The sequence below is a fragment of the Ahaetulla prasina genome, chromosome 15 (genome assembly GCF_028640845.1).
Source record: "Ahaetulla prasina isolate Xishuangbanna chromosome 15, ASM2864084v1, whole genome shotgun sequence".
Taxonomy (NCBI): domain Eukaryota; kingdom Metazoa; phylum Chordata; class Lepidosauria; order Squamata; family Colubridae; genus Ahaetulla; species Ahaetulla prasina.
The window spans coordinates 9,376,931-9,392,788 of record NC_080553.1 but is presented as its reverse complement, the minus strand read 5'-3'; the positions used below and the strand labels follow the sequence as shown (position 1 = coordinate 9,392,788).

The 15,858-nt window shown below is 44.3% G+C and overlaps 1 protein-coding gene across 6 annotated transcripts in view; it reads right to left on the bottom strand.

The window, feature by feature from the left end:
* ARVCF (ARVCF delta catenin family member) overlaps positions 1-15,858 on the bottom strand; it is a 404,277-nt gene that overhangs the window by 90,079 nt on the left and 298,340 nt on the right. For all 6 annotated transcript variants that reach the window (XM_058158410.1, XM_058158411.1, XM_058158407.1 and 3 more), the window contains 2 exons: positions 14,134-14,636; positions 1,913-2,096 (listed from right to left, as the gene is read on the bottom strand). In XM_058158410.1, the coding sequence (XP_058014393.1) occupies positions 1,913-2,096; positions 14,134-14,636 (687 nt within the window). The remainder of the gene's footprint in view (positions 1-1,912; positions 2,097-14,133; positions 14,637-15,858) is intronic.

The following is a 15,858-nucleotide window of genomic DNA, read 5'->3' as shown; positions in this document are numbered from 1 at the left end:
AAAATGCTTTTAAAAGTAAAAAAAAACCCTCTGATGATCGCGCAGCTCAGCTGGGCATGGGAGGAGTGGGGGCAGGGATTTTTGCTACCGGTTCTCCGAACCACCGCTACTGGATCGGGCGATCTGGTCTGGTCCAAATCGGGAACATTTCACCCCTGCTAACAAACCATATTTTAGATAATCTTGTTTGATTTTTAACTCTAAATGAGGAATGAAGGACATATAGTGTTCAATCACAGCTCATAAAAAGGAGAAAGTGCATCTTGTAGAAAGAGATATATCTTCCAGCTGCTAATATTGGAGCATTGAGGATGTCACTTTGTTGGGTAATGAAATGTCTGCAAGGAAACTGTTGTGTCTGCGCCCCCTGAGCCGGGCCTGCTGCCAGAAAGTGACTTGGACAGTGAGGGGGAAGGGCTGTCAGGACTTACCTCGGGAGCACTGGCTTGCCTGGCTCAGCTCCAGGAGCCAGAAGCAGGCCAGGTGGAAGAGATAACGAGGCTTCCGTCCCCTGACTCTTTCCCCCCCCCAGGCCATGCCTCCAGACCCGGCTGATGGCAATCAGGCCTGGCTGGACCCTAGGTTTCGTAGGCAGGAGAAGCGGGAACAACAGAAGCAGGGGTGGGGCAGGCTTAGGAAGTGCTGAGTCATGGAACCACACCCCACAGGATATAAAAGACAGCGAGAGCTGCTGTGTCTCTTTGTAACAGGCAAATCCACTGATTAAGAGCTGAAGTTTGTTTCTGAGTGACTCACCAGCGTCGTGGAAGATAACGGAGGCTCTTGGCAGACGCTGGCTATTCTGCTGCCAGAGCTGATAGTGACGGCTAATTAAGCCATCATTCGGACGGAGGCGAGGGAGGACACAACAGAAACATCCGAGCTCAGAGAGCACCAAGGACCCCATAAATAATAGTGCATTAGATCAGTGTATAAAAATCATTTTTAATTTCTTAGTCTGTGGAGAAGAAATACCTCAACGTTAGCAGATCTTAGAGAATTGTATCCGAACTATGTAAGAAAACTCAAAACACTTTTTTTTAAATTTACATTTATATCCCGCCCTTCTCCGAAGACTCAGGGCGGCTTACAGTGTGTAACAGTGTGTTTTGACTTCAGAATGCTCTTTTTCAGCTATAAAACAGTTAATCCACCCTCCAAACTGGCTGTTTCAATCCACCATTCTTGATATCCAATACTTCCTTCCTTCATTCCTTCCTTCCTTCTCTCTCTCTCTCTCATTCATTCATTCATTCATTCATTCATTCATTCATTCATTCATTCATTGTATTGGCCCCCCATCTTATCTCAGGATAACTCTAGACCATATTGAGTTTAAAATTCTTCACGGAATATATTTGCCTACTTCGAATGCAAGACTGTAGCTCTACAAGCAAAGGTGACTAAAAGGTAAAGGTAAAGGTTCCTCCCACATATATGTGCCAGTCGTTCCCGACTCTAGGGGGGTGGTGCTCATCTCCGTTTCAAAGCCGAAGAGCCAGCACTGTCCGAAGACATCTCCATGGTCATGTGGCCGGCAGGACTCAATGCCAAAGGCGCACGGAACGCTGTTCCCTTCCCACCAAAGGTGGTCCCTATTTTTCTACTTGCATTTTTTACGTGCTTTCGAACTGCTAGGTTGGCAGAAGCTGGGACAAGGAACGGGAGCTCACCCCGTGACGTGGCAGTAGGGACTTGAACCGCTGAACTGCCGACCTTTCGATTGACAAGCTCAGCGTCTTAGCCACTGAGCGACCATTTTACACCAAAACAGGTTTATGCTAAATTCAACCAAATATTCCCCAGCACCGACTATAAAACAGATGGTTACTTGAACTAACTGAATGCCATTTCTGCTTTCGTTTTCCCTCCCTTTGGCCCATGGAACTGCCGTACGGACCCCATTTCTCACCTCAGACATCCCGACGTATTCTTGAAGACTGTACTCCACTCCGCGTCTCGAGGCTTTGAATCTTCGTTCGGCTCATTCTCCCACCCTGAATGAGGGATGATCACTTCATTGGTCAGCGTCTGAAGACCGTGGTTAATGATCACCATTTTGAGGGGTTCGTAAGATGACAGGTTCCAGAGAGTGCCTTGAATGGGACGAAACAGTGGAAAACAGTCAATAGAAATGATCAGGAAACCATATATAAGCTTATTTGTTTGTTTGTAAAGGTAAAGTTTCCACTCGCACATAAGTGCTAGTCGTTCCCGACTCTAGGGGGCGGTGCTCATCTCCGTTTCAAAGCCCAAGAGCCAGCGCTGTCCGAAGGCGTCTCCGTGGTCATGTGGCCGGCATGACTCAACGCCAAAGGAGCACGGAACGCTGTTCCCTTCCCACCAAAGGTGGTCCCTATTTTTTCTACTTGCATTTTTTACCTGCTTTCGAACTGCTAGGTTGGCAGAAACTGGGACAAGGAACGGGAGCTCACCCCATTATGCGGCACTAGGGATTTGAACCGCTGAACTGCCAACCTTTCAATTGACAAGCTCAGCGTCTTAGCCACTGAGCCACTTGTTTGTTTGTATCTCATCATTATTATTTTTACAAATAACTCAAGGTGGTGAACCCATCCAACACGCCCTGCTCCTCTTATTTTTCTCATAACCTGCAAGGTGGGTTGGGTTTGAGCGTTGTTGGTTGGCTTTCGTGGCTAAGGGAGGATTTGAACTCATAATCGCCCACTTTCTAGTTTGATGCCTTAACCACTAGTCTAAACTGGCTCTAGGTTTGCTCCGTGGGTCATATTGCAAAGGGGAAAGCAACGTGATTTAAATATTGTGACCCAAACAGAACAGTCTTTTTTAGCAATCAGACAAACTGGCCATCAACAGGCACATAGAGATAAACAACATCTACATGCCTTTCAAAAATAATCAAAATGCCAAAAAGGAAACAAGACACTGATGATGTTATCTAGTTGGGCCATGAAACATTTGCAAGCAAACCACCAAGCTCAGCGAGCACCAAGGACCCCACAGTCCTCCTCCTCCATCACTCCACAAACCTACCCCCTTCTAACACTGATTGTGTTCCCTAGTTCGGTCATGAAACATCTGCAAGAAAACCACCAAGCTCGGAAAGCATCAAGGACCACCACCTCCTCCACCTCCACCTCCTCCAACAACCCATCCCCTTCTAAGACTGGTAACACTGATGATGCTACCTAGTTCGGTCATGAAACATCTTCAAGAAAACCACCAAAGTCAGAAAGCACCAAGAACCCCACAGTTGGACCCTGAGTTACATATATTCTCTTTTATTGAAACCACCAGTTAAATCCGCCTGGTTCTATCTGGCTCGCCGAACCGGTAGCGCCGGCAGCGGGAGGCTCCGCCCATTTCGTCCCATTTTTTTACCTTCCGTGCTCCCGTTCCCGAACCAGTAGCGAAGGTATGTGGATTTCACTGCTGACTGAAACTCAAATACTCCCATCAAACCCAACCAGATGGGAAAGAAAAGTTCCTGAATTGAACCCTCTCCTAATCCGGATCGGAAAATTTATATTTTTAGGATTCAAGGCCTTCTCTCATCCCAAGGGCAACCGGCATTCAGTCGTTTTAGGAGTAGCGTTCAAAGAAATATGTCCCAACCGGAATTTTATCTACAACCTCTTGCAATGCTTAAGTGGCACTTCAGATCCAGAGCCAGAAAGGGCAAACTGATCTCGGGCGATTTAAAACATACCTCGGTTCAATGTGACCTCTAAGCGAGTCCTATCTCACTCTCTAACATAACATAATAACAGAGTTGGAAGGGACCTTGGAGGTCTTCTAGTCCAACCCCCTGCTTAGCCAGGAAACTCTACACCATCTCAGTCAGATGGTTATCCAACATTTTCTTAAAAATTTCCAGTGTTGGAGCATTCACAACTTCTGCAGGCAAGTTGTTCCACTGATTAATTGTTCTAACTGTCAGGAAATTTCTCCTTAGTTCTAAGTTGCTTCTCTCCTTGATTAGTTTCCACCCATTGCTTCTTGTTCTACCCTCAGGTGCTTTGGAGAAGAGCTTGACTCCCTCTTCTTTGTGGCAACCCTGAGATATTGGAATGCTGCTATCATGTCTCCCCTGGTCCTTCTTTTCGTTAAACTAGACATACCCAGTTCCTGCAACCGTTCTTCATATGTTTTAGTCTTCAGTCCCCTAATCATCTTGGTTGCTCTTCTCTGCACTCTTTCTAGAGTCTCAATATCTTTTTTACATCGTGGCGACCAAAACTGAATGCAATATTCCAAGTGTGGCCTTACCAAGGCATTATAAAGTGGTATTAGCACTTCACATGATCTTGATTCTATCCCTCTGTTTATGCAGCCCAGAACTGTGTTGGCTTTTTTGGCAGCTGCTGCACACAGCTGGCTCATATCTAAATGGTTGTCCACTAGGACTCCAAGATCCCTCTCACAGTTACTATTATTGAGCAAGGTACCACATATACGGTACCTGTGCATTTTGGTTTTTTTGCCTAAATGTAGAACCTTACTTTTTTCACTGTTGAATTTCATTTTGTTAGATAGAGCCCAATGTTCAAGTCTGTCAACTCTGATGCAACATTAACTGCCATCCTCGTCTGCATTATGCTTCCAAATGGATGTAAAACCAGGTCAGTCCTCTGGGTGACTGGCTTTACGACCATTAATACAGGTAGTCCCCGATTTACGACCACGATGGATGGAGCCCAAAATTTCTCTCACTAACTGAGACATTTGTTAAGCTGAGGTGGCGCAGTGGCTAAGAGTGCAGCACTGCAGGCTACTTCTGCTGACTGCTAGCTGCAGTTCGGCAGTTCAAATCTCACCAGGTTCAAGGTCGACTCAGCCTTCCATCCTTCCGAGGTGGGTAAAACGAGGACCCAGATTGTTGGGGTCAAGAGGCTGACTCTGTAAACCGCTTAGAGTGGGCTGGAAAGCACAATGAAACGGTATATAAATCTACGTGCTACTACTAGTGCCCGTCCTTCCTTCCTTCCTTCCTTCCTTCCTTCCTTCCTTCCTTCCTTCCTTCCTTCCTTCCTTCCTTCCTTCCATCCTTCCTTTCTTCCTTCCTTCCACTCACAGAGGTTAGAATGCAGCATTGTAGGCTGACTCTGCCCACTGTCAGCAGTTCAATCCTGACTGGCTCAAGGTTGACTCAGGCTTCCATCCTTCTGAGGTGGGTAAAATGAGGATCCAGATTGTTGGGGGCTCAACTTAGAGAGGGCTATAAAGTCCTGTGAAGTGGTATATAAGTCTAAGTGCTATTGACCTTCCTTCCTTCCTTCCCTCCCATTCCCTCCCCATTCCTGGGGGAAGGATATTGCAAAATCTCCATTCCCACCCCACTGTTGGGGGAAGGATATTGCAAAATTTCTATTCCCACCCCACTCCTGTGGCCAGCTAGAGGTGATATTTGCCAGTTCTCCAACTTACTCAAATTTCCACTGCCGATTCTCTGAACTGCTCAAAATTTCTGCTACTGGTTCTCCAGAACCTGTCAGAACCTGCTAAATAGCACTCCTGGTCTGAAAGGATTTAAACTGAGTTGAAGCCTAACCAGGATGGGGGACTCAGCCAGCATTGTGTGTCACTGGTGGGCTGGAAATGATAGTTTAGCTGCAGATCTGGTGGGGCCCATTTTATCTGAATATTTGAAATAAAAGCCTATATTTAATAAAATGCTCCAATGCTCACTCCCCTTCAGCGTATTAATCATTGTATTTATTTCCCCGATACCTTTGACTGCAACAGAGCTTATAGGCAAACAGTTGGCACGCCAGCAATTACAGGAAAATGCCTTTTAAGAAAAAAGAATCTGCTTAACATTTAAAAAAAATTAATAGAATATAGAAACTTTTCAAAAAAGGACAAATTAGCTCCTGATGGCTAGCCATTCATGGCAAAAAGAATGAGGAATTACACCCAAATTCATTTCAAATCACCAAAGTGTTTAACGAATAACCAAAGACCCACATACAAACACCCGCGAAAACCTCAGAATATATATATATATATATATATATATATATGTATATATGTATATATGTATATATATATATGTATATATATATATATATATATATATATAATAGAATTTTTTATTGGCCAAGTGTGATTGGACACACAAGGAATTTGTCTTGGTGCATATGCTCTCAGTGTACATAAAAGAAAAGATACGTTCATCAAGGTACAACATTTACAACACAATTGATGATCAATATATCAATATAAATCATAAGGATTGCCAGCAACAAGTTATAGTCATACAGTCATAAGTGGAAAGAGATTGGTGATGGGAGCTATGAAACGATTAATAGTAGTGCAGATTCAGTAAATAGTCTGACAGTGTTGAGGGAATTATTTGTTTAGCAGAGTGATGGCCTTCGGGAAAAAACTGTTCTTGTGTCTAGTTGTTCTGGTGTGCAGTGCTCTATAGCGTCGTTTTGAGGGTAGGAGTTGAAACAGTTTATGTCCAGGATGCGAAGGATCCTATATATATGTAGGTCTTTGGTTATTCGGGTTTTCTCCCGCGTAAAATTGGAAGTGTCTTGGCGACGTTTCAACGAAGTCTCATTCGTCATCTTCAGGCTTCAGCTTCATGCTTCTGGGAGCAAAAGAAGCTGAAGCCTGAAGATGACGAATGAGACTTCGTCAAACGCCGCCAAGACACTTCCAATTTTACGTGGAGAAAACCCAATAACCAAAGACCTACATACAAACACCTGAAAACCTCAGAAATAAATATATATATATATATATATATATATATATATATATATATATATATATATATATATATATATATATATATATATATATATTCTTATATATATATATGAAAAGGTCCTTCGCTAATTATCAGAGGGTTTTTTTTAAAAAAATGCAAATAATGAGTATCTTAGTTAAGAAGCTTTAAATTATAAAGGGGTCCAGCACTGTCCAATTTGTTTGCCACCCAGAAAATGCAAGATGTGGGAAAGATAAATTTAATAAATACTGTAAATAAAATCAATAATGATGAGAATGTTAGTTAGGCATTCCTTAAAGGCACTACTATTACACAAATGCAGTACTTTGTCACAAAAACATAATCCGTCATTTTATCTATTGATTTCTCTTCTCAAACAACATACCACAATTTCAAAACATATGAAGAACAGTTGCCGGAATTGGGTATGTCTAGTTTAGTGAAAAGAAAGTCTAGGGGGTGAAAAATATCTTAGGGGCTGCCACAAAGAAGAGGGGGTCAACCTATTCTCCAAACTACCTGAAGCCAGGACAAGAAGCAGTGGATGGAAATCAATCAAGGAGAGAAACAACACAGAAATAAGGAGAAATTACCTGACAGTGAGAATCAGTGGAACAAAAGAATAGAATAGAATAGAATAGAATAGAATAGAATAGAATAGAATGGAATGGAATGGAATGGAATGGAATGGGAGGGGAGGGGAGGGGAGGGGAGGGGAGAGGAGAGGAGAGGAGAAGAGAAGAGAAGAGAAGAGTTGGAAAGGACCTTGGAGGCCTTCTAGTCCAACCCCCTGCTCAGCCAGGAAACCCTACATCACTTCAGACAAATGGTTATCGAACATATCACAGGGAGGGACTCCTCTACCATCATCCCAGTGCCGAAGAAGCCCACCATCAAGGAACTGAATGACTACAGACCAGTTGCTCTAACATCTGTAGTCATGAAAACCTTTGAAAGGCTAGTGCTTTCCTACCTGAAAACCATCACGAATCCGCTCTTAGACCCCTTGCAATTTGCATACCGAGCAAATAGATCAACAGATGATGCTGTTAATATGGCTCTGCACTACATCCTACAACATCTTGAGTCTCCAAAGACCTATGCAAGGGTCCTTTTTGTAGACTTTAGTTCAGCATTCAATACCATCATTCCAGACATTCTTCTAACTAAGCTAAACCAGCTACAGGTACCGGAACAGACTTGTAAGTGGATCACAAGCTTCCTAACAAACAGGAAGCAGCAGGTGAAGCTAAGCAAGATCACATCAAATACCTGTACAATTAGCACAGGGGCGCCCCAAGGCTGTGTGCTCTCCCCACTTCTCTTCTCTCTGTATACCAATGACTGCATCTCCAATGATCCATTTGTTAAGCTACTGAAGTTCGCAGATGACACAACAGTGATTGGTCTCATTCGAGACAATGACGAATCCGCATATAGACGAGAGGTCGAACGACTAGCCTTGTGGTGCAACCAAAACAATCTGGAACTGAACACACTCAAAACCGTAGAAATGGTGGTAGACTTTAGGAAAAACCCTTCCATACTTCCACCTCTCACAATACTTGACAACACAGTATCAACAGTAGAAACCTTCAAATTTCTGGGTTCTATCATATCGCAAGATCTCAAATGGACAGCTAACATCAAAACATCATTAAAAAGGACAACAAAGAATGTTCTTTCTGCGCCAACTCAGTAAGCTCAAACTGCCCAAGGAGCTGGTGATCCAATTCTACAGAGGAATTATTGAGTCTGTCATTTGCACCTCTATAACTGTCTGGTTCGATTCTGCAACCCAACAAGAAAAACACAGACTTCAGAGGATAATTAGAACTGCAGAAAAAATAATTGCTGCCAACTTGCCTTCCATTGAGGACCTGTATACTGCACGAATCAAGAAGAGGGCCGTGAAAATATTTGCAGATCCCTCGCATCCTGGACATAAACTGTTTCAACTCCTACCCTCAAAACGACGCTATAGAGCACTGCACACCAGAACAACTAGACACAAGAACAGTTTTTCCAAGGCCATCACTCTGCTAAACAAATAATTCCCTCAACACTGTCAGACTATTTACTGAATCTGCACTACTATTAATCGTTTCATAGCTCCCATCACCAATCTCTTTCCACTTATGACTGTATGACTATAACTTGTTGCTGGCAATCCTTATGATTTATATTGATATATTGATCATCAATTGTGTTGTAAATGTTGTATCTTGATGAACGTATCTTTTCTTTTATGTACACTGAGAGCATATGCACCAAGACAAATTCCTTGTGTGTCCAATCACACTTGGCCAATAAAATTCTATTCTATTCTATTCTCAGGGTGCCGTCGGCCAGGTAGTGCCGACTGGCGACGCCCAGGGGAAGGGCCTTTTTTGTGGGGGCTCCCACCCTCTGGAACGAGCTTCCCCCAGGACGTCAACTTCCTGACCTTCGGACCTTCCGCCGCGAGCTTAAGACACATCTATTCATTTGCGCAGGACTGGACTAGGGTTTTAAATTTTTAAATTACTTAAATTTTAGATTTTGGTTTTAAATTGGGTTTTATTATTTATATGTTTATTTTAAATATTTGGCCTTTATAATAAGTTTTTTAGATGAATGTTTTACTTTGTATATTTATGTGTTTTTACATGGCTGTACATGGCTGCCCTGAGTCCTTAGGGAGATAGGGCGGTATAAAAATACGAATAAATAAATAAATAAATAAATAAATAAACATCTTCTTAAAAACTTCCAGTGTTGGAGCATTTACAACTTCTGGAAGCAAGTAGTTCCACTGGTTAATTGTTCTCAATGTTTGGAAATTTCTCCTTAGTTCTAAGCTGCTTCTCTCCTTGATTAGTTTCCACCCATTGCTTCTTGTCCTGCCTTCAGGTGTTTTGGAGAATAGCTTGACTCCCTCTTCTTTGGGGCAACCCCTGAGCTGCCTCCAGAAGTTGTGGGTGCTCCGACACTGGAGGCTTTTAAGAAGAGACTAGACAACCATTTGTCTGAAATGGCATAGGGTCTCCCTGCTTGAGCAGAGGGTTGGACTAGAAGATCTCCAAGGTCCCTTCCAGCTCTGTTACTCTCTGATTCTCTGGCCAAGTGAATGGTGAGATGAGAACAACTGGGAAGAAACCCCTGTTGCTCCTTCTGGCTCAGTGTCACGCAGATTAGCTCTCAAGAAATGCGCAAAAACCCAGGCAATTATCTTTGATTTCTTCCCAAGCAGTTATCATAAAGGGCTGAAAATTTCCAAGCCAGTGCATTTCAAAAACCCAACTACCGCAATCCTCATATTCAAGAGCAAAAAAGAAAAAGAAAAAAGGTTATTATGACTATTATTTTAAGATTGTAATTGCCAAGCACAATTCAAGAATGAGAAGAGGCTGCATTCCGTATCCAATTTGCAAATAATTCAATTTACAAACCCGGTAAGGAAAGATTTATCCAAATGTTTGGTCTTTGTAGTGTACAGGGGAGACTCGGAACGCTGCTTAAAATCACCGATGTGTTTTGAAACGGGTAGGAAATTATTCTGACCGATGCTGCTTGCAAAAAACCTGGGACTGTAATTATTATTATTATTATTATTATTTTTGCGAAGGTTGAGAAACGAGCGGTCGCTTTCCAAACGCAAAAAAAAACCAAAAAAAACTTGTGGGGTCAGCTGAGAGTAATGTTCAAGCCATACCACTGGGGTTTGTTTGACGAGGTTAATTGTCTATAAAATTAATAAACAAGGTTTAACAAGGTAAATTGTTGGAAGAAATGTCCATCTGGGTTCAGTGGGGAGAAAGACACGGGGAAAAAATGGAGGCTGTTTGGAAAGATGGTTTAATGGTGGACGGGACCACATGAGATTTTCAGGTCCTGGGCACATGGAAGAGGGGGGAGAGGGAGGGAGGGAGAGGGAGAGAGGGAGAGAGAGAGAGAGGGAGGGAGGGAGGGAGAGAGATATCTTGGGCTTTGAATTTGAGCTTATCCTATTGGTTGCAATCAGATTCCCATGGGGCTATGCAGTCATAGCTGAGGCTGTCTGTCTCCCAGGCTTGGTTAAATCTTGCTGGGTGATGCAATGAAGGGCAATTTCCTATTGTGGCTGAATGGCTTTGCCCTGAAGGATAATCCCATCATCCTGGAGCTGAAGGTCTTTTGTTTTGTAGATAAGCTGGCACCAAAATATCTGCTGGGGGGGTGGCAGCAGGGAGCTGAGACTCTGAGTTTATGTCTTTATAAACATGTTTCTCCTTTAGGGAAAATATAATATTCTGCCTTTTTAATATTTCCTAGAATATTTCATTCTTCTAGGAGCGTGGTAGCATGTGTGCTCAGCTCAGTTGATTTTTGGGCCTTCTTGGCCCACCAGAAGTAGGGGGGAAAGGCTGTTTCCTGCCTCCGGAGGGCTTTGGGTGGGTGGGGGGCTGAGGAAGGCCCATTTTACTCTCTCCCCAGACTTCAGAGCCTTTATAGGAGTCTGGGGAGGGCCACCGGAAGTTGGAAAGTGGGCCGTTTTCAACCTCCAGAGGAAGTGTGGAAGGGCGTTTTTGCCCTCGCCAGACTCCTAGAAAGGCTCTGGAGCCTGGGGACAGCAAAAAATGAGCCTTCCGGTTCCACCGAAGTTGGCAAATGGGCCATTTACGTCCTCCGGAGGCCCTCTGGGTGGGTGGGGAAGGCCATTTTTGTCCTCCCCAGACTCCTAGAAAGGATTTGGACCCTGGTGAGAGAGAAAAACGGACCTACCGGGCCATCACATGCCAGGGATGGGGGAGAGTGGGGGGGTCGTGCATGCATGTGCAGGGCGCATAGAATTATGGATGTAGGCGTGCGCACATGCGACTTCCCCACCCCCACCTCACCCCCTCCTGGCATGCGATAGCAAAATGGTCAGCCATCACTGTTCTAGGAGATGGGTGGGTGCACTGGTGAAATCCACATTTTTTTTACCACCGGTTCTGTAGGTGTGGCTTGGTGGGCATGGAAGGGGAAGGATACTGCAAAATCTCCATTCCCTCCCCACTCCTGGGGGGAAGGATATTGCAAAATCTCCATTCCCTCCCCACTCCTGGGGGGAAGGATATTGCAAAATCTCCATTCCCACCCCACTCCTCGGGCCAGCCAGAGGTGGTATTTGCTGGTTCTGTGAACTGCTCAAAATTTCCGCTACCGGTTCTCCTGAACCTGTCAGAACCTGCTGAATTTCACCCCGGGTGGGTGCTAATAAGGTTAAACAAGATGTTTTAAACGGTTGCTTAGCATAACAAAAGTGTGAAGTCACTGTTTTCATTAAATGGGTCAGTCAAGGTAGACCTAGATAAAGGAGAATGTCAAGAAACCACATTGATCATACTTTCTGTGTTTATTTGGGCTGTTCTATCAGAGGGAGGGGACACGGTGGCTCAGGGGCTAGGACGTTGAGCTTGTCGATCGAAAGGTCGGCAGCTCAGCGGTTCAAATCCCTAGTGCTGCCGTGTAATGGGGTGAGCTCCCGTGACTTGTCCCAGCTTCTGCCAACCTAGCAGTTTGAAAGCATGTAAAAAAAATGCAAGTTGAAAAATAGGGACCACCTTTGGTGGGAAGGGAACAGTGTTCCGTGCGCCTTTGGTGTTGAGTCATGCCGGCCACATGACCATGGAGACGTCTTCGGACAGCGCTGGCTCTTTGGCTTTGAAACAGAGATGAGCACCGCCCCCTAGAGTCGGCAACGACTAGCACGTATGTGTGAGGGGAACCTTTACCTTTACCTTTATCAGAGGGAGGGTAGAGGTAGTCCTCGACTTACGGCCACAATTGAGACCAACATTTCTGTTGCTAAGCAAGACAGCTGTTAAGTGAGTTTTGCCCCAGTTTACATACTTTCTGCAGTTGTTAAGTTAGTGACATGGTTGTTAAGGGAAGCTGGTTTCGCTATGGGCTTTGCTTGTCAGAAGGTCACAAAATGGGGTTCGTGTGACACCACCCAGGGTCACTGCGATGGTCGTTAAGGGAGGCACGCCTGATTTTAGGACCCTTTTTCCCCCTGCGGTTGTTAAGTGAATCACTAACGTTGCCTAGAAATGGAAGAGCTGGCCCCAACATTGGTCTTTAATTAAGGGCTCCTTGCAAATTCTAACGCAGACCCAAAAATGGGATTTCTGCTCTACGGACTCAAAGGCTTTATTTGCTGCGGAGCTCTGAACTATTTTCAAACTCTCCCAAGAACTGCTTTGCGATAAACACCCTGAGGGGAAAAAAAAAACACTTAAGATGCTCAGTTCCTCCAGCTGTTCTCTAAGGGAGGGTAATGAGTTCGTTGCAACCCGATCTCCATTGGGAACTCTTTATGCCACACCTAGTTTCTATCACTCCGAGGAAAGTCAGGCCATATGCTGCTTTCTCAAACCGTATTTTCTTTTTCTTCAGGGCCTCCTTGTTCCCATTCCGCTCTGTGTTGTGAGTCAGAAAAGGAGCAGCGGAGGTACCATGTTCTGTGGGAGCCTCAGGAGACCACGTCCAAGTTGAGGCATCAACAAAAAAATGTGATGAATTGTGGCTGAATCAACCGACAACGTAACCCAGAACAGTGTGAATTTGCTGACTGGGCCAACCTCCGTTTTTTCCAATCTAGGAAGAAAGGCACTTGAAGAGAACGCCAAAAAACCGCCACTTTATTTCACGTGTCCACCAGTGAGACATGTAAGATGATGTGGGTGTTTTGATGTCCACCCTATATCCGTGATGGCAAACCTATGGCACACGTGCCACCATATCAGTGGGCATGCGAGCTCAGCTCCGGCGCTACTGATTTTCGGGCCTTCTGGGCCCAACAGAAGTAGGGAAACAGACCTCCGAAGGGCCTGGGTGGTGGTGGGGAAGGCCCCTTTTTCTCTTTTACCTGGCTCCAGAGCTTCTCTATGAGTCTGGGGAGGGCAAAAACGGCCTTCCCCACCCCCATCAGGCCCTCCGGAGGCCAGAAACTGCCCATTTACCAACTTCCGGTTGGACAGGAAGTGACATTTTTTGCTGTCCCCAGCCTACAGAGCCTCTCTAGAAGTCTCTGGAGGCGGGGGACAGCAAAAAACATAACTTCCCTGTGGAAGAGGAGGAAGAGGAAGAGGAAGAGGAAGAGGAAGAGGAGGAGGAGGAGGAGGAGGAGGAGGAGGAGGAGGAAGAAGAAGAAGAAGAAGAAGAAGAAGAAGAGGGGGAGGAGGAGGAGGAGGAGGAGGAGGAGGAGGAGGAGGAGGAGGAGGAGGAGGAGGAGGAGGAGGAGGAGGAGGAGGAGGTGGAGGAGGAGGAGGAGGAAGAGGAAGAGGAAGAGGAGGAAGGAGAAGAAGAGGAAGAGGAGGAGGAGAAGAAGAAGGAGAAGGAGAAGGAGGAGGAGAGGAGGAGGAGGAGGAGAAGAAGAAGAAGCAGCAAACCCCACCACTGACCTGTAATGAGTTCTCGTACTTCCATATCACTCGTCTTGCGCAACAACCTGATCAAAGCTGGGATCCCATCACAGTTCTTGATGGCCACTTTGTTCTCATTATCCTTCCCGTAGGATATGTTCCGGAGGGCCCCACACGCTTTGCGGTGGACCTCAGGCTTGGGATGGTCCAGCAGACCCACCAGGATGGGAATGCCCTTGAGATGTCTCACGTCCTTCTTGATCTTATCGTTCTCATAGCAGAGATGCTGGAGGTAGGCTGCTGCGTTGGATTTCACGGGATCGATGGGGTGGCTGAGCATGGCGATGACTTCGGGGAGATCCGGGTCTCGCCACCGGGGGTCTTTGCGAATGCTGTCAATGGAGGGGGAGCGCTTGCCCAGGCGGTCGATGCTGGCCATGCTACCCCTTTCGGGTTGCGCCAAAGGTGCCGCGTAGCTGCCGTGCAAGTAGGGAATCCGCTCGTTGACGATTTCGCTCTCAATTGGATCCTCATAGCTCCTGCTGAGAAAGGACCATAGTAGAGGATGAGTTGTTAAATAGAATAGGAATAGGAATAGGAATAGGAATAGGAATAGGAATAGGAATGGAATAGAATAGAATAGAATAGAATAGAATAGAATAGAAAATATGGAATGGAATGGAATGGAATGGAAAATATGGAATGGAATGAGATGGAAAATATGGAATGGAATGGAATGGAAAATATGGAATAGAATGGAATGGAAAATATGGAATGGAATGGAAAATATGGAATAGAATGGAATGGAAAATATGGAATGGAATGGAATAGAATGGAAAATATGGAATGGAATGAAAAATATGGAATGGAATGGAATAGAATGGAATGAAAAATATGGAATGGAATAGAAAATATGGAATGGAGTGGAATGGAAAATATTGAATGGAATGAAATGGAAAATATGGAATGGAATGGAATGAAAAATATGGAATGGAATGGAAAATATGGAATGGAATGAAATGGAAAATATGGAATGGAATAGAATGGAATGGAAAATATGGAATGGAGTGGAATGGAAAATATGGAATGGAATGGAAAATATGGAATAGAATAAAACGGAATGGAAAATATGGAATGGAATGGAATGAAAAATATGGAATGGAATGAAATGGAAAATATGGAATGGAATGGAAAATATGGAATAGAATGGAATGGAAAATATGGAATGGAATGGAATAGAATGGAAAATATGGAATGGAATGAAAAATATGGAATGGAATGGAATAGAATGGAATGAAAAATATGGAATGGAATAGAAAATATGGAATGGAGTGGAATGGAAAATATTGAATGGAATGAAATGGAAAATATGGAATGGAATGGAATGAAAAATATGGAATGGAATGGAAAATATGGAATGGAATGAAATGGAAAATATGGAATGGAATAGAATGGAATGGAAAATATGGAATGGAGTGGAATGGAAAATATGGAATGGAATGGAAAATATGGAATAGAATAAAACGGAATGGAAAATATGGAATGGAATGGAATGAAAAATATGGAATGGAATGAAATGGAAAATATGGAATGGAATGGAATGGAAAATATGGAATGGAATGGAATGGAATGGAATGGAAAATATGGAATAGAATGGAATGGAAGGGCCGGCAGCCAACTGGCCACAACAGCTGGGAATAGAAAGGCTGCTGAAAGACATCCCTCTCCATGGAGCCTGTCCTGACCATGATCTGTCCTGACCAT